The sequence below is a fragment of the Lygodium microphyllum genome, chromosome 26, assembly GCF_053477565.2.
Source record: "Lygodium microphyllum isolate KBCC chromosome 26, Lygodium_microphyllum_v1.1.10, whole genome shotgun sequence".
NCBI classification, from domain to species: Eukaryota; Viridiplantae; Streptophyta; class Polypodiopsida; order Schizaeales; family Lygodiaceae; genus Lygodium; species Lygodium microphyllum.
Window position 1 is genome coordinate 96,558,733 of NC_141160.1, and position 18,624 is coordinate 96,577,356.

The window sequence follows — 18,624 nt, forward strand, 5'->3', positions numbered from 1 at the left end:
GCAAGTGATAAGGGCTGAACAAGAGCAGCAAACGTGATCCAAAGTGTCCTTCTCGGATATTCAGAGCCACAGAAGGTCACCTCATGTTGAGAAGAGATCAGACCCAGAAAAAATGAGCCATACACAGGCTGCCCCAGGTCCTAAACGGGCAGCACCAGGTCTTACACAGGCAGTGCCAAGTAGGAAATATGATGGAACTAAACTCTGCACACACGAGAGGCCCCAAAAGAAGGTCACACAGAAGATTTGAGGCAGCAACCACCATATGCAGCATTCTCATTCTCTCCACACAGAGCCAACAGACTTTTTTAATGAAATCACTGTTCGGTATATCAAAATTGTGCAAAGAGAGTAGACTTCATAGTAAAATGTACTCCAAAGAATTAGAATAAGAGTTAAAACACATCGAAAACAGAAGCATTTGTATCATTGAGCTGGCAACTATCAAATAAAGATTGCTGCAGCCAGTGATGAAAGTAACTATAGGGTTGAAATGACTGAATTCCCAAATATGGATGGTTTTTTGAGTTGAAATTGTCCAGAGGGCCCAAAATGACCCAAGTGAAGAGACTAGTATATTGAGAGAGAAAGAACAAAATAATTTCAATAGTTGAGCAATACCAAAGGAGATGTGGGACAGTCTCCAAAACAGATGAGCGTCTCAAACTGTGAGGCGATCCAATGCTGCATTTTGCCAGTTTTCGCCCCACCAACAGAAATCTGACCATACACCTCCAACAGGATAGTATTTGCTTCAAAGGCAGCTTGTTTTTCCAAATTTTTCTAAGATTTGACTTCCACCATCTTAGTGATTGATCCATGTACAAACAGTGTTAGCATACTTGTCTATCCAAAGTGGAGTCAAGATACGACTATCAATTTTAACTGAGGTGGTAACTTGGAGAGAGGAAGCATGATAACCCAGTGTGTCACTTCTGAGTTTCATCGAGTCCGTCAGTTCCATATACAACAGAGTCCTTAATTTTCTCCAAATAGGCCGATCATGCATGAAAATACCATCTGCACTCCAAGTACGTGCAAAAGAGAGCCCCTAACCCTCTGAATCAACCATTACCAATGTATCTCCTGCCTAATTTCAGAAAATTGTAAGCTCTAATAGGTTCATTGTATGTTGGATAGTATGATCTTCAAATCCTGTATGATTTGAGTGAAGTATGGACAGTCTGAAACTTTTCTTTAATCTGTACTTGAATTTCCATATGACTCAGTTTTCATATTCATAGTCATGGCTGCCAACATAATTGTCCAGGAATATTTTTGCTACATATGATAGCAAGTATTCCAAATACTGAGACCTCCATGCATCTTTGGCGTGTGTATGTGAAGTCTACCTACCCCCCCCCCCCCCCCCAACACACCCACATACACGTGCACACACACACACGTGCGCACGCACATGCATACGCGTGTGCGCACACACTCTCTCTAGACACTTAGCCTCGCGCGCGTGTGTGCGCACATGCACACGCGTGTGTGCACACACTCTCGCTAGACACTTAGCCTCTTGTGCGCACCCTTGTTTTCTTTGGCAGAAAAATTAGATGTATTACACTAATATACACAAGGTGTTATCTCCAGCTAAATGTATTATGTTAATACACAATAGATTGCTAGCCCATGTTTGTAGAGTAAGATAGGTGATGCTTGGAGAAAATGACAACAAATTATTTAACTTAATTTCATCTTCAATAAAGCAAAATAGACTAGTTATTATGAGGGTCAATAGCTAAAATTTATATGGGAGTTGAAAAATGAAGAAGCAGGGTGAATTAGTGTCTAGTCATGGTCAGCATGTCTCAAATGGCAGGAATTTGCTTCAATCATCCAATCTAAACAAAATAGGGAATTTCACTAGGGTTTGCCTATCTATGTCAGCTGGATTTAACACCTGGTGTTGATAGTAAGAGAAATTGTTACTATTGCTAAAGACAAGATTTTAAAAAGGTAATTATTTACCAGCATGTCGAGGTGTTCATCAACAGTGTTTACAGTAAATGGCCTTGTTGGATTTGTTGATGATGGCAAGACATTCGAGATTCCACAAACCTTGATTATGTCAGGTGCATGTCCACCACCAGCCCCTTCACTGACAAAGGATATGATGAGATCAGTAAAAAATAAAAGTGAGACTTGCTCAAAAGGTTTCAGAAAACACATGCTTGTAGAAACAACAGTCATATTTTCTTCCAAAAATAACCCTTCTATTAGTTGAAAGGGAGGATCTTTATTCCCCTTTCAAGGTAAAAGTGAAAACATTCGTATCTAGTCCCTACTTCATTGGCTATCAGTTGCTACTTCCAGCCCTTCGCATGCACATTACAAATACAAAGAGATTGAGCATTTTGCACCACAACACATTGTGACTTCATAGGTGATGCAGAAGCAAACTTATATAGAGAAAGAGAAGCAACTCTTATGCCTAGAAATTTTCCTTCTCACCCCTAGAGCTCATATAATTAATCCAAGAAATCATTGAAACGAGCTAAAGGGACAGAATTCAAGCATAGTTGGACATCCTTTCACCTACTACGGATAGAAGGTGCACTTTGTGTAGGGCTAGGAGATATTGATGGAGATTTCTTTGATGAAATGGGACCACTGAAGTCTGATGCTCCTTGCTTTCTCATGGTATTTTGAAATGAGTGGGGGTGTTAGTCCCTTGACTTTAAGTTAAATAGGACTGCTCCTTTCTAGGGAGTATTTACAAGATATTTTTGTCTGTATCCTAGGATGTTAGTCCCTTGACTTTAAGTTAAATAGGATTGCTCCTTTCTAGGGAGTAATTACAATATATTTTTGTCTGTCTTCTAGGATGCTCCTCATGCTATTATCATTGAAGATGCCGCTTTTACTTCTATCATGCATGCTACCAACCGATTGCTACTTGGTTAGCCCCAATAGCAACAACACATGCAACAATGAGTCCAAGGGAATTGCCATCTAACATGCTCTTGGTCAGCTTTCTAGCTTTGGGCATGGTGACCATTGCACTGGAAGCGAAGGATTTGACTCTAGACACATAGTAGACATGTGTTTGTGTTAGCAAGATGTGTTTTTACAAGCTTGGGATTACCATGTGATTAAATCCTAGCTTTTTGGGCAAGAAAGACATTGCATAAGTTGCACGACATGGACAAGTCCATCAATGGCAAGGGTTCAATAGTTGAGAGCTAGATTAATTATTTAATGTGAAATTACAAAGTGCACATATAAATAACTTCGGCTTTTTGAAGCTCTTTCTTCATAGTAGAGAGAAAATCCAGTTTCAGCGCTTGAAGGCGGATCCAACGCACTTGGCCTGGGCCGACAAGGTTTGCTCCAAGCATTTGTGGCACTTCTGTGTTGTTCACACATGCAGCGGCTCCCTCACCTTTGACCTCATCAACATTAGGACAAATGTCAAGTTTGTCTTCTTCGCTGACGGCTTCCAGGCCCCCTACATCCTTCGCCAAATAGACCCTCTCAACTTCACCCACCCCTCTCAACCGCTCTATGGCCATCTATCTGCTCTCAACTCAACTGGCACTTCTGTGTACTTCTACTATGGGATTAGTTAAGGCATTTGCCCCACAACCTGCCTGATCGCCCTGCACTGTTGCCGAACTGCCCCCGTGACCTATCTGACCTGTCACACTTGATTGCTTTGTACTGACCTACAAACCCGGTTGTCTACCTATCAAGGCCTAATACTTGACCACGAAAATCCTTATTAAAAAAAAAAAAAACCTAGTTGCTCCCTCCGCCTGCGGCAACACCCCCCGCTATCATAGCATCTAGCTCGGTAGGTCCTCAATAGTGACACGCAACGGAAACCTTTGGTCAAACGCCAGTGCATTCTACAAGTGCCCCCTAGTCCAAACACCTTGCGCGTCATCCTTTCTGAGGAACAACTCCTTTCTGTTTGTGTAATAGAGCTAGAACTGAAAGAAATAGCAATCTTTGGATAGGTTGTAGGACACTCTCCATCTAGGGCCCAGCTTCGAGTTTGGCTTCACTCCATACTATGCATTGGCACAGCGCAGATTGCGGAGGCAAATCTTATGGGTCAGGGGATCTTCATGGATACTCACCTTATGCCTCCACGAAGGGGGTCATCTATATGGTTCCCTTTTATAGTGGCTTCACAGTGGAGGAATTCATGCTTCACAATAGGTTTCCTAGACACTCGGTCACCCTTCTATTCCCCGGACTGACAATAGAGTATCGTCAGCTAGTGGAGGACTTTGGACGTTCAACAGTTTTTCCTCCCTCCGCAGATGTAGTGACAGCCGTAGGAGTCCTGAAGGTACGGGCGGCTATGAAAGATACAAAGAACATACCTAAGTTTCTTAAGATTGAGGCAAGTAGACACTGTTGTGCTAAGAAATGCACTTAGCCACTTAAACAGCCCCAAAACATGCTTATTTTAGGCTTATTTTAGCCCAAACCCTAAAATGGGGAGCCGATCAAGAGAGTTAAGTGGGAGAGGATCTAGAATCCTAATTTTCTATAAATAGGTAACTAGCCCTTCGCTCTTCTACAATCTCCTTTTTGCAGATTTCAGGTGTTTCAGCTTGCTGCCCACACCTCATTTGCGGAGGACATCTCAGCCGAAGCTGTCCATTGCTGTCTCTATCAGTTGGCGCCTGATTTCTAGCCCTCTTCATGCAGTTTGGAGCTGATTCCAGTCAAACAACTACTGTTCCTATGTGCAGACCTACTGCCGTACAGCCTGCCACGTCATCACAGTCCTGCTGCTTGCGTTTTTATCTTTCTCTCTCCTGTAGGCTGTCCTGCCTACGTTTTTAATCTTTATCTCTCCTCACTGATGTCTACATCAAATCCAGCTTCTCACTGTTGTGTTTGCTGGTGTTCAACATTCAGAGGCTGCCTTGCTACGATTCGGGATCCGTTCGGAGTACGACACTCCAGCTCATTACCCCTACCCTGATCCTCGAGATACAGAAGTTCGAGGTTCAGTATTCATTCACTGCATAGTGTGTTTGCTGCATGAGCATCGTATTATTCAGTAGTTATATCACTTCATTTATTTATTGTGTTCATTGTCTCTGAGTTACCCTAACCCTAACTGTGTTCTTTTATCAATCTGTGCTTTGTCATACGGTTTCCGTTTGTGTTTCTGTGTTAGAGCATTTCTTTACATGGTATCAAAACCTGGTACTCTCTGAGAAACCTAGGCCTTTGATCTGAAAGCTCTACACAAGAAGCAAGAACTACAATAGGTTTAAATGACTTCGAACACAACAACACCGATTCACTCTTCAAAACCAACTATGCCGAGAACCGAGCAAGAGTGGGCCGATCAGCTTGCTCCACAAAGTTCCGACATGGTGGAAGACACTTCTGATTACATGGAAGAAAAGCTAGGCAAGCTGACCTCTGAAGAATACAAACTGATCACAGCTTATAGACGAAAGAAGATTGAGGAGCTTGATCGAAGGATTGCCCTTCAAGAAAAGCTTCTAAATGAAGGTATGCATGAATTTCTCTCTTCAGATGTTGCGCATAAATCTGATGATGTTACAGGGCTGTCGAGACCTCCATCAAGGATGGGCCCCCCTCTTGGAGAAGAAGACTTAAGAGTATGTTTCTTTCTTTCATCCTCTTCCGTCCACTCCGAAGTAAGGTACTGTAGATTCGTCTTTTGTTCCTTTTTCTTTTACATCTTCTGCTTTGCAATATTCTGGTAGAGATCATGTGGACGAAAGAGTCCAGTCTGTTGACTACAGAAAAGGTCCTCTTGAGGACCAATTCTTGTATGTTAACACACATTGTGGGGATTATAAGAAAAAGCCAGGTACCTCTTCTTCTATCCTTCTTTTCCATCTACTTCACAAAATTAGAATGAATTTGGTGTTTCTTTTTCTTCATTGTATGGTGCATCATCATATTCATATTTTCATTTCCAATCATTAAATGATAAAAATAAACAAAATGCATCTACACCTCATACACCTCATTTTCAAAACCCGCCCATCCCACCACATTCATCCGCTGCTTCTCCACTTCCATTCACACCATTCACTTTTCCATTTCAGACACCTTATGTCGCACCGCACATCACACCGGGGGGTTATGGAAACATAGGCACATCCTTTAGGAACTCATCCTTACCTTTGCCAAGTGGTGTTCCACCTACTTTACACACACTTTCGGGATCATTGCAGCCTGGGTATTCCCCCCCAGTCTCTCAAGTGTGTGGATTAGTTGACTCCACAGTTTGCCTCCATGGCTTTACCTCGGGCCTTCTGGTCATACTGCTGTGCCCCAACCTCACTTTGGACAATGCTTCCGTGTCCCAGTGCCTCCATCTACATCGGCACCTTATGGAAACATTCATGTTCCAGTGCCTCTGCCTCAATCAGCACTCCTTGGATACTCACAGCCTACTTCTGCCTACCCATCTTTTCCCCCTCCTTATCAGACATATCCACCTTCACCATCTTACCCTCCACAATCTTATCCCCCACATCCATCTTACCCTACCTACTCGACACCTCATGGTTCTAGCTTTACTACTTCCAAGCATGCATTTAATGACAAGACTTGTTTTAACGGGTCAAGCTTTACTACTTGGTCGAAATTGATGAGACATGTCCTTGACTCCCAAAACCTATGGGATCTTGTGCAGGGGTTGCAACCCCAACCCGATCCTGCATTTGTTCCATACGAGGTTGTCCACTCATGGAAGGCTAGGAATGCCTCCGCTATAGTCGAGCTGATGTAGGGCTTATTGCCTGAGTTTCATTCTTAGCTTTAGCATTTTGACTTGGTGTCAGAGCGATGGGCACACTTGACTGTCCGCTATGTGGCTCGCGATAGGACCCCGCAATAGGACCCATCGTATTAATCTTGACTATGAGCTTCAGCTTTTCAAAATCACTGACTGGGATGACTTGAAAGTCAAGTTGGCTGAGTATCGGTGTCTCCTCATTGAATTCTCTAGTACGCGACCTCCTGAGTCCTTTGACGATCAAGTCACATTGTTCCTAAACAAACTCCCCATGAAATACTTCAATTTTGTGTACCATGCCTACATTCTATGAATTTAAGTGTCAGCTATTGCGTTACGCACGGTTGTTCGATCAGTTTCATATGAATTCCTCTTCAGAGGGGGCTCTTATTGCTCATTCTCAGCAAAGGCAACAAGGGAAGGGAAAACTAAACCAAAACTCCACTCAAAATCAAAATCAAAATCAAAATCAAAATCCATCCAGGGAATCCCAAGAAACATCCCAATCTCTCAAACTTGGGTGGCAGAATGTACCTAAGAAGAATAGGTATTATCAACCTTGTCAAAAGGCTGGCCATTTTGACAACGAGTGTTGATCAAAGGCAAGAGGCACAACACCAAAATATAAGTCTTAGACCCCCGCCCCTCAGTCGGGCAACCCCCCATAGGGGAGGCAGGGTGATGGCAAGGAGCAGTTTAAAGGTCAAACTCATACTGCCACCGCTCAACCATCTCAGTCGACAACGTTCTCAAATTCAGAGGGCTTGTCTGACTGGTCTACAAAGATCCACATCGTCTCCATAGAGACATCAGATGTAAGTCTCGTCCGCATCTGTGAGTTGCCTTCTAATGAGGTTACTGTAGAGGCCCACTCGTCACAACAGAGCACTTTAGCTCCTATTTGGAATGTGGATAGTGGAGCTACACATCATATGACTCCTATAGCGGACATTTTTTGTTCCCGAGCCCCTCCAGCCGGACGGGTCCACGTAGGAAACAACTCCTCGGTCAAGATTCAGGCTCAAGGTTGCATCAGTTTTGCCACTGACAAGGGGTCCGGATCTAGCTATGCTGGACAATGTATATCATGTCTCTCAGCTTGGGGTGAACTTGTTATCTATTCAGCAGCTTTGCTGGTTGGGGTGAGCGGTTTTCTTTAAAGCAACCACAGTCGAGATGCTTGACTCTCACACGGTTTTAGTGATTGCTTGCGGTGAGGCACAGCCTAATGGCCTATACCACATGACTCATTTTCTGTCCGAGCCGATAGCCGATGGCTCCGTGTTCCATAGCTTCTAGGCTTTAGCCACATCTCGGGAGCCTACGAACAATGAGCGTCTTTGGCATTTTCACTAAGGGCATCTTGGTTATGACTCACTTTATGAGTTGTCACGCCGTGAGTTGGTTGAGGGCCTTCCACGCCTGAAGCTAGCTCGAGATGTCTTTAAAGCTTGTCAGCTTGGAAAGCAGTACCATACCCCATTTCCTCAGCAGACCTCATAGAGTTGAAGGGCTCTTAGATTGATCCATGTTGATCTTTGTGGGCCGACATCCACTGCTCCTTTGAATGGCGCATTGTACTTTTGATCATTCTAGATACATGTGGGTATACTTCCTCAAGCATAAGTCTAATGCTTTCACATACTTTTTTGCTTGGGTGATGCTGGTTTATAACCAAACTAGTCGTTGTGTCGGTTGCATGAGGAGTGATAGCGGTGGTGAGTTTAACTCTCACGAGTTCTCCGAGTTTCTACAACAGCATGGCATTTCTCGCCAGCTCACCTCTACCAACTCCCCTTCTCAGAATGGAGTCGTAGAGCGTAGGAACCGGACAGTCATGGAAATGGCACGCTCAATGCTATTCGCAGTAGAGCTTCCTAAGCGCCTTTGGGTCGAGGGTGTTAACACCTCAGTGTACATCCTTAACCGGTGCCCGACTGCGGCTCTTTCTCAGAAGACCCCATATGAGGCATTCTTTGGTTCTCGGCCTGTTATTTCCCACTTCAAAGTCTTCGAGTGTCATGCATACACACACACGCCTGGTGACAAGATAAGAAAGCTCACTCCCTGAGCTGATCTCCTTATTTTTGTGGGATATTCTTCTAAGGGGAAAACCTATCGTTTGTTCGATCCTCGGACGGACAAGGTGATCATTAGGCGGGATGTCGTCTTTGAGGAGAGGGATATTGTGCAGTCTTCTGCACCGCATTCCGATCCGTTTCCTTCTTCCATATCATCAGAGGTCGTGCCTATTGAGCCTAGTCTACTTCCCGCTTCTGATCTTCCCGCAGATTCTTCAGTTCTCAGGCCCCCTTCGCGAGACCCGTTACCTCACTGGTACTAGCAGACCATGCGGGATTCGGGGATCCTACCACCAGATTCCACTCCGGAGGAACCTCGAAGATCTGCTCGGCTTGCTCCTTAGGCCTCATTTGCGTCGCTATTTACAACTGATTACATAGCGCATTTTGAGCCAGATACATGGCAGGAGGCTCTTCAGCACCCTCAATGGCGAGTGGTCATGGAGAGGGAGCTAGAGAGTGTTGGCTGAAATGAGACTTGGACATTGGTGGATCGTTCGAGCCACAAGAAAGTCATTGAGACAAAGTGGATTTTTAGGACTAAGCTAAAAGTTGATGGGACTTTAGACAAGTACAAGGCTCGCCTTGTAATACAAGGGATTTGACAAAAGTATGGCATTGATTATAAAGAGACCTTTGCCCCTACTGCACGGTTGACTTCCTTTCGGTTGCTAGTTGTGCTAACCGCTCACCACGGTTGGCCGATACATCAGATGGATGTCAAGAGTGCCTTCCTAAATGGTTTTCTCGAGGAGGAGGTCTATGTGGAGCAACCACCAGGCTTCCCTTTTGGAAACCCGAGGAATATGGTATTCCGCTTGTATAAACCTCTTTATGGGCTGAAGCAGGTGCCGCACTCTTGGTTCCATAGGATGGATGAGTTCTTACAGACTCATGGATACCATTCTACCCCTTGTGACCCGAACTTATATGTTCGATCTATGGCAGAGAGGGTTAGCTATATCCTGCTATACGTTGATGACTTACTCATCATAGGTTCAGATTCTGCTGCCATAGCGGAATTTAAGGCTAAGCTTAAAGCTACATTTGAAATGACAAGCCTTGGTTTGCTGTCCTATTTTTTGGGGATGGAGATAGTTCGTTCTCGGGGCTGTATTTTTGTGTCACAACAGAAGTACACACTTTAGCTCGTGGAACAATACACTACGGATCATACACGGCCAATGGCCACGCCTTTTGATCCTACTGTCCACTTGTCGAGGGATACCCTAGGAGAGCCCTTCGATGAACATACCTATCGCTTTGTTGTAAGAAAACTTGTTTGGTTAATTCACACTAGGCAAGATTTAGCTTACTCAGCTAGCATGCTCAGTCAGTATTTCACAGCACCTAGGATGTCACATTGGATTGCATGTCTTCGTGCGTTGCGTTATTTACAGTGTACTTATTCTTATGGCCCGACATATGGTTCTGGTTTATGTTTGCACGGGTACAATGATTCTGATTGGGTAGGAGATCCTGACACTCGGTGTTCCCATGGCAGCTATCTCTTTACCTTGGGCACAACTCCCATTTCTTGGTCCAGCCGTAAGCAGGAGACGGTGGCGGCTTCCTCGGCCGAGGTTGAGTACGGGGCTCTCTTCGATGGCACCACCAAGGCCATCTATTTGAGGAGTTTACTGGTGGCACTTTATTTTCCTTGTGTCTCTCCCATAGTTGTCTATTGCGACAACCAAAGTGCCATTGCCCTTGCAGGAAATCTGATCATCACACCACAGATGTGGCATGTGGGAGTCCACTTTCACTTTTCTAGAGAGCAGGTTGAGCTAGGCACTATTTGCCTAGAGTTTGTGTCTTCATCAGATAATTTTGCAGACATTTTGACCAAAGCGGTCAACCGACCGATTCTTCAATACCTGCTACCCAGGATCGGCTTGGATACACCCTCCCCTACTTCTTGAACTTGATGGGGAGAGGGTGCTTCCCTCTTGCTTTTCCTTCCAAATTGAGAGGGGGTGGCTTCTACTCTTGATCATGACAGTGATGATGCTTACAGTTTTTAGATATTATATTCATTTATTCTTTTGTATTGTATTATGAACATTTGTAACTTCATCTGCACTGTCAGGATGACCTGATTGTAAAAGGGCACTTGGACAAGTGAACAATTCCCTTGCGAGGGCACTGTCGAAGTGGCACCGTTGCATAGCATATTACATGAGCATGACATCTTGCATCTCCCTTTGCATTACCCCATGCATTAGCATTCTGGTCATGTAAACATGTATCTGTGCGCATTTATCCCTCTTTGGTCTTTTGGAGTGGTCGACTCTAGGATCCATCATATTCGTGGCATAATGCATGGCAGTTCTCCTCTACCCTTGCTTTCTTGCTTTTCTTCTCTTGCTAAGCCCATCATCATCTTTTTTGCTTGTCCCCATATCACCACATGATTGGCACACACACACTTTTATCATCCTTAGGCACTTATCCTAGTCCGTGTGAGGGATTGGCTTGCTAGTTTTGTTAATGACTTGGGTTTAAAACTCTATTTATCTTTTCCTATCTGTCACTCAATCGGCCGTTGCCCCTATATTACTTATGTATTTTCAGAACACTTTTCAACCAATCACAAAAAAAAAAAAAAAAAACAAACAAGTCCATTGTTGTTTCCTTCTGCCTTTGTAGGCCTTTGTAGGCCCTTGGGAAGCCGCCGAGCACCCTTGGTAACATAACCATCGCCTCTGTAGTCTTGGTAGGCCACTAGGCAGCCGACATGCACCCTTTGTCTGATGCCTTGGCTGCTTTGGGGTGAGACGCCTTGGGGTAAATTAAAATTTAGACTGGCCTACTTTTCTAGCCCTATTTTGGGCCTGAGAGGGGGTGTTGTGCTAAGAAATGCACTTGGCCACTACAACACCCCAAAACATGCTTATTTTAGGCTTATTTTAGCCAAAACCCTAAAAATGGGGAGCAGATCGAGACAGTTAAGTGGGAGAGGATCTAGAACCCTAATTTTCTATAAATAGGCAGCCAGCCCTCCACTCTTCTACAATCTCATTTTTGCAGATTTCAGGTGTTTCAGCTTGCTGCCCACACCCCGTTCGCGGAGGACATCTCAGCCGAAGCTGTCCAATGCTGTCTCCATCAGTTGGTGCCTCATTTCCAGCCCTCTTCATGCAATTTGGACGTGATTCCAGACAGGCAACTACTGTTCCTGTGCAGACCTGTTGCCGTACAACCTGCCACGACATCACAGTCCTGCTGCCTGCGTTTTTAGTCTTTCTCTCTCCTCACTGCTGTCTCCATCAAGTCTAGCTTCTCACTGCTGCCTTTGCTGGTATTCGACATTCGAAGGCTGCCTTGCTACGATTCGGGATCCGTTCAGAGTACGACACACTCTCCAGCTCATTACCCCTACCTTGATCCTTGAGATATAGGAGTTCGAGGTTCAGTATTCATTCACTGTATAGTATGTTGCTGCATGAGCATCGTATTATTCAGTAGTTATATCACTTCATTTATTTACTGTGTTCATTGTCTCTGAGTTACCCTAACCCTAACTGTGTTCTTTTACCAATCTATGCTTTGTCATACGGTTTCTGTTTATGTTTCTGTGTTAGGGAATTTCTTTACAGACACTCTTTCAAGCAACATGTTATTGTGACAAGGTAACCTGGTCAATGCCTGCAATGCCATGACTTTCGGTATCGGGCAATAGATTGCACGTGTTTCAGAGGCAAGGCAGGTCAGCCGGCAGACCTGCAGGTGAATGCTTACGATTTTACATGGGTCCAATGAAGATAGAGAGGGAGATGGCAAGGGGGCCTCAGTCAGCCCCTCAGAACAGCCACGACAGCAAAGAGCAAGACGGCGAGCAACTGGCCCCCGTTAGAGCACCCCGCAGTAGCCCCCCCGCTCATCCCACCTAGCAGGATTACATGCTTTCACCTCCATCACCCATCGAGGCATCACACCCCACCCCACTAGAGATCCCCCAGCCCCCATGCCGACCCCCTCCTCATGGATTGCCCCCCAACCCTATCCCATAGTCCCCCCCCTTCTGGGGCCACTCGCTCCCCCCCACACCCACCTCATACTTTCGATCACCCCATCATCCCTCACTCTTGCTCTTCCCCAACATCTCCCCTTCCGATCACCCCCCTGATCCTCACCCAATACATGTAAAAGCACCCCCCTCCCCCCCAAAGCGAGTAGCTCATTTGGCCCAGCCGCTCATCACACTTTCCCTTGAAAGGCGTAGTTGCTCCCACAAGAGTTTTTCCACAGTGGTCCATGGCTCTATTGAGAGTTGTGGAGCCCGAAGAGTTTCCATGTAACGTGCCCGCTTCTCAAATCGCGGGACACGTCTTAGCAGTCAATCGGGAGATATATCTAGAAGACGTCACCTGACACTCCCAAGGAATGACACGGGGTTTGCCAACTAGGGTCTCTCGAATCTGCCCCGCAACGGAACTTATGTGGCCATTCCCACTAGGATCGACCTGAAGTCCGGGTTCCTTGTAATCGGGTCTTCCTAACAGCCTTCTAACGTCGGTCTGCAACTGCTCCCCTTTGCGCAGATACAACTGGACCAAAGCAAACTCATACCACACTTGGTTCAAAGAGAATGGGAAACGAGAGGGATGCATTGCTCGACCTCTCTGCCCGTAGGGCATAGTCCCATTTCGGCCCCCTAAAACGGTATGAATCAGGGTTCTAACCAACATTGTCTAAGGTCATCGTCCGACTTTTCCTAACATTCCTTGGTAACGCTTCCTTTGAGGAAAGCTCTCGGCTAACTGAGACCACCCTTCCGTAGGATAGACCCATTGGTCACATCCACCACGCTTCCCTCAGGGATTGTTTTAGTTATCTAATTACCTACCACATTATGTTTGACACATAAAAGCAGCTTCCTTAATTAACCCGTTAATCACAGGTTCCTTTACGTAATTTAGGGCACTGACACAAAGACAAGATAAAACAAGATTAAACACTTCATTAACTTATCTTCAAAATTAATTTTGTCTCCTGCCCATACAGGAGAATTAAGTGTCCCTTCCTGCCTCCGCAGAAAAATCCTTCCGTCTCCCTGCAATAAAAATCCGAAGGTTTATCCTACCAAAATTCTGCCTTGTAACTAGTATCAAGGCCTCGAGATCCCATCTCGAGTCACGTAGAACACTTGTGTAGGGTCCGGAGGCATTGGGATTTACGGCCAGAGCCCCCCCTGGCACCCAAGCGTCCTCCTACGCCAAGTAATTTCCACGGAGAGACCTCTCGCGACGGATTCAGTCCACATTCCCGGCGCGAATTCATAACCCCCTTGGTTAGGATTTGGCGGTTCGCGGGGGGTAGCTAGCGCCATCCTTCCTTAATTATCCCTTTAGAAAATCAACCACAGCTGAAGCAGCCAGCTTAATAACATTTACTAGGGAAAACATCCCTTTTGTTTCCATGGCAATTAGTCATTTTAGACCCGGCCATGCAATCATCAATCACAAAAAACTTGGATTAGTATCCAAAACCACATCAAGCAATCACCTTGCTTATGATCCACCTATCCTTAGTAAGATTCTCTCCTCTTACCAACACAACCAGTCGACATTCACTTGGAGATACCCTTTTCAAACAATCAAGCATAACCTGGGTCAACAATCCATCTTTAACAAGATCAACCTTCGTTAAAACCATTTCAACAATTCCAAGCAACATGCTTAGCATAAATCAATTATCCTAAAGTTCGCTCTCCCCCTTGGATTAGGGTTTCACAAGGTCGATTTAACAAATTCCTTCTAGAACCTTTAAATGAACTAAGTAATTTCACCTTGACTTTTATTAATCATGGCTACCTATTTAGGGTAGAAGATCAACCCATCCTAACCCCTTTAATGGCGAATACATGCAATTCTACCTCTATTTAAGAATTCAAGATGCATGAGAAGAATCTAAATCTTGGTACAACCTGGATATGTGCTATAGTTGCTGGAGGGTTGGTGGTATTCATGTCTCCGCTTGCATTGGATATGTTCCTAGCCCCGTTTGCAACTTCAGCACTTGTGCTCCTTGTAACTCGTCTCTTGGATGCCATCCTTGTGAATTCCTAGTCTTGCGACCCTTGAGGTAAATCAACTGCTCTTGGCCTAGCGAAAGGACGTGGTATGCGGGTTCACAAGGAATCTAAGGCCAAACAATATGACTTCAACATGCATAACTCTTCTTCTTTTTTTACCCTCTCCCCAATTAGTTTTCCATCTATCTCACCCTCTCCATCTCATAGTCTTCTCTCCCCCTCTCTTTCTCTCTCGCTCTCCCTATATCCTCCCCTAATTATCTCACTTCACTCTCCCCTCTTCTTGCGGTTGTTGCTGTCGCACGGAGGGGGGGCGTTGGGAAGATTGACCGGGGGGGGGGAGGGGAGGTTCTCCTCCTACGGACAAGCTGGGGAGGGGGCGTACTCTTTGTAGACGAGGAAGGGGGGAGGAAGCTCCCTTTATAGAAGGGGGAGGAGGGTGGCATGGCCGCCACCCCTCCCACCTGGGGGGCTGCATGCCCCCCTATACTATCACTTCACTCCCTCTCTCTCTCTCCCCGACGTCCTGTCGGCGGGGAGAGAGAGGGGGGGAAAATTTTTGCACTAAACTTAATAATTTTTTTTTCATTAAGGGGAGGGAGTTCCTATGAGGGGGGAGGCATGGGGGAAGCACAGGGGGGGACATTACATTCCACTACCTGTGGAGGTGGGGATCTTCGTGGTCCGCAAGTGAAGGAGCGGTAAGGTCCATTTACTAGCACCATCGGATGGACCGCACTATGCTTTCTTCTTTCAAACCTCTCATTAAGGAGATTGGATGATCACATAGATAGAGGAGGAAGTGAGGGGCCAGGTTGCAAACCACCTCTCCCAGTGGATTGGTGGAGGGTTGGCACTCTTCTCCTAGTAGTGGCTAGGGTGCATGATGGACATTAACTGATGGGCTAGAGACGAGGCCCCACATCTGAGCATTATTTTTCAAGCCCCTACCCAGTGGAGCTCACCGATGGATGTGATTGAGTGGCCCCTCGCACAAGCTGCCTGCTTCTACCAGCTCACAGAGTTACACTTCTCAGCTTCTTGCTAATAGACGCCTTGGTGGTACCGCTTGGAGCATCTACCACCCCCATGATCTACCCGAGAGCCACCATGGGGGAATGGAGTTCACCCTCTAGGCTTGTGGCCAAGCACATTCGCATGTCTCATAGCTCTTCTTCTTCATCAGCACCTTCCACACCGAACAGATGCCTGTTCAGTCAGTCACAAGTTTCCCCATGAGTCTACACCTAGCATCTTGGAACGTGAACCACCTCCACTACAACGGGGCACATGGTTCCAAGAAATTGATTGTTTGGTAGGAACTACAGCTTGCCCTAGCCCGATGGATCAACATCTTCTTCAAGAGCACAAGCTGAGCCCCTCCTAGACCCATCGGGTAGGGAAGGTACTTCCCGTCAGCTCTCACACCTACTAGGAGTACTCCATTGGTGCCCACCGCAAGAGTGGGGGCGTATGCACCTTTATTGGCCCAAGCCGTACAGCTTGTGTGCAAGACCATGGGACGATTGTGGCAGGGAGGGTCCTATGGATCAAACTGGATTTAGGGGACTCATGCACTGGAGTCCTCAATGTCTATGCTCCTACTGAGGTTAGGGCACGCATCAGGTTCTGGATGGAGATTGCAATAGGACTTCCAGAGGTGGAATCTTGGATTATTGGACGAGACTTCAACAACCTGGAGGCCTTAGAGGACCAGCAGGGCAAAGGCAGAGATTACCAGGGTATGGAAGGGGAGGAGCAGGAGGCATGGGAGGTCTTCCTCCTCGCAGTAGGAGCACGTGATGCTTGGTGCGACCCTTTTCAGAGGAGGGAGAGATCGCTGGACTTCTCTTGGGGATACACGCGACTGGGTGGAGCTCTTTTGGAGCGGTTGGACCGGTTCTATGTGGGCGAGTGGGGGTGCTCTCGAGGAGGTCAGGTAGGGTAGTTGGCTGGCACCACTTTGTCTTATCACTGTCTGGTTCTCCTCACACTTGATGCTCCTACATCAGCCCTTGACACGCGATCTTGTCGGATCCCTGTCTCAATCTATGGGAGGAAGGAGGTGAGAAGGTAGATTGAGTAGAGCTGGACTAGGGAATGGGCCAGGGGGGACTACATCACAAAGGAGGTTGCAAAGGTCTTAGCCAAGTCAAGCAGGATCTGCCAAGAGACAACCCTATATGCCAGGCAACAGAGTTGGGAGGAGGAGAGAGCACTCCGGTGAGACCTAGCAGCCACTCAGAGACTACTCCAGGAGGCACCAGGGGATCCCACTCTCTACACATAGGAGGTGTGCGCAAAGGCAGCCCTCGCCGATGTTGAGGACAAGCACTTTGAGTTCTCCTTCCATACCTCAGCAACCTTTTCGGTGCAGAAGGGGGTCATGATGTGTAGGGAGTTTTTTCAGGTGCATCAGCCTCACAACTCACGAGATTAGATTCACAGCCTCCGTGATCAGTACGGGAAGATTCGCTCTAGCCCAAATGAGGTGATGGAGATGGCAAATGACTTCTACAGACAACTTTTTCAATAGGAGAGGCAATCTCAACCAGAGTACAGCATTGTAGACAATAGGTCTGGGATTGCATTCCGTCCCTTGTCACACAGGAGATGGGACGCTCCCTCCTAGACCCCTTCACAAACGAGTTAGCTAAGGCCTTCCATGCACACGATGGGCAGAAATGCCTGGGTGAAGATGGTCTTTCTACGACCTTCTTCACTACCTATTGGGAGGTGGTGAAGGACCCCCTACTACTGGCCTTTTAGGAGATTTTCAGCTTAGGACGGATGCCAGGGAGTTAATCGGCAGGTCTTGTCAATCTCCTCCCCAAAGGGGGAGATCGGTTGGAGCTCTCCCAGTGGAGACTGAGCACCTTGTTATAAGTGGCCTATAAGGCACTGGCCAAGATTATCAGTAGTCGACTCAGCCCCGTGCTTCTAGACATAATTCATGACACCCAGATGGGTTTTGTCCAGGATAGGAGCATCCTACACAATGTCTTCACTTTCTTCGAGGCGACGGAGTGGGCTCAGCAAGGTCAGGGATTGGTTGTACTCCTAGATTTCGAGAAGGCCTATGATAGGGTTGGCTGGGACTTCTTAGAGGGCACAATGGCGAGGTTGGGGGATGCATTAGTGGGGTTTCTGCACTTTACCGATCGGCCACTAGTAGGGTTCTCATAGGTGGTAGGAGGGAGGAGGAGTTTCAGCTAGAGAGATCTATCCAGCAAGGCGTGCTCTCTTGCCCCGTATTTGTTCTTACTCTTTGCAGAGGCCATGTCCTACTTTCTCCGCTCACGTGTTAGTGGGCTACGTGGCCTTCGACTTCCAGTGAGGGAGGAGACTCAGCTGCTGGATTCAGAGTATGCAAATGATACCGCTCTTTATGTAGAGGATGATGAGCTTATGGAGACTAGCTCTGGAGATATTTTGCACTACAACTAGAGCAAAAATCAATTGGCGAAATTTGGTTAACCGGTTTTCTTATAGATCCGGACTCTAGCACGGAGTGGGGTGTCCACTTGGGGTTCAGATGGGTGAGACCGTCCGAAATATGGGGTACCAGGTGGGACTCGACATCACTCCTGCCCAACAATTTCTTCAAATTCTCAACTCTATTAGACATAAGCTGACATATTGGAGCATTGTCTGCCTTTCCTTAGCATGCCGAGCCCTAGTGGTCAACCAAGTCCTCCCAGCAACGGATTGGTACATCGTCTCTTGTTGGTGCTTCTCCTCATCCTGTGTGG

At 46.4% G+C, this 18,624-nt stretch overlaps 1 protein-coding gene across 3 annotated transcripts in view; it reads right to left on the bottom strand.

The window, feature by feature from the left end:
• The window catches only part of URE (urease), a 186,188-nt gene that overhangs the window by 41,938 nt on the left and 125,626 nt on the right, over positions 1-18,624 (bottom strand). For all 3 annotated transcript variants that reach the window (XM_087668540.1, XM_087668541.1, XM_087668542.1), the window contains one exon: positions 1,978-2,107. In XM_087668540.1, coding sequence (XP_087524666.1) covers positions 1,978-2,107 — 130 coding nt within the window. The remainder of the gene's footprint in view (positions 1-1,977; positions 2,108-18,624) is intronic.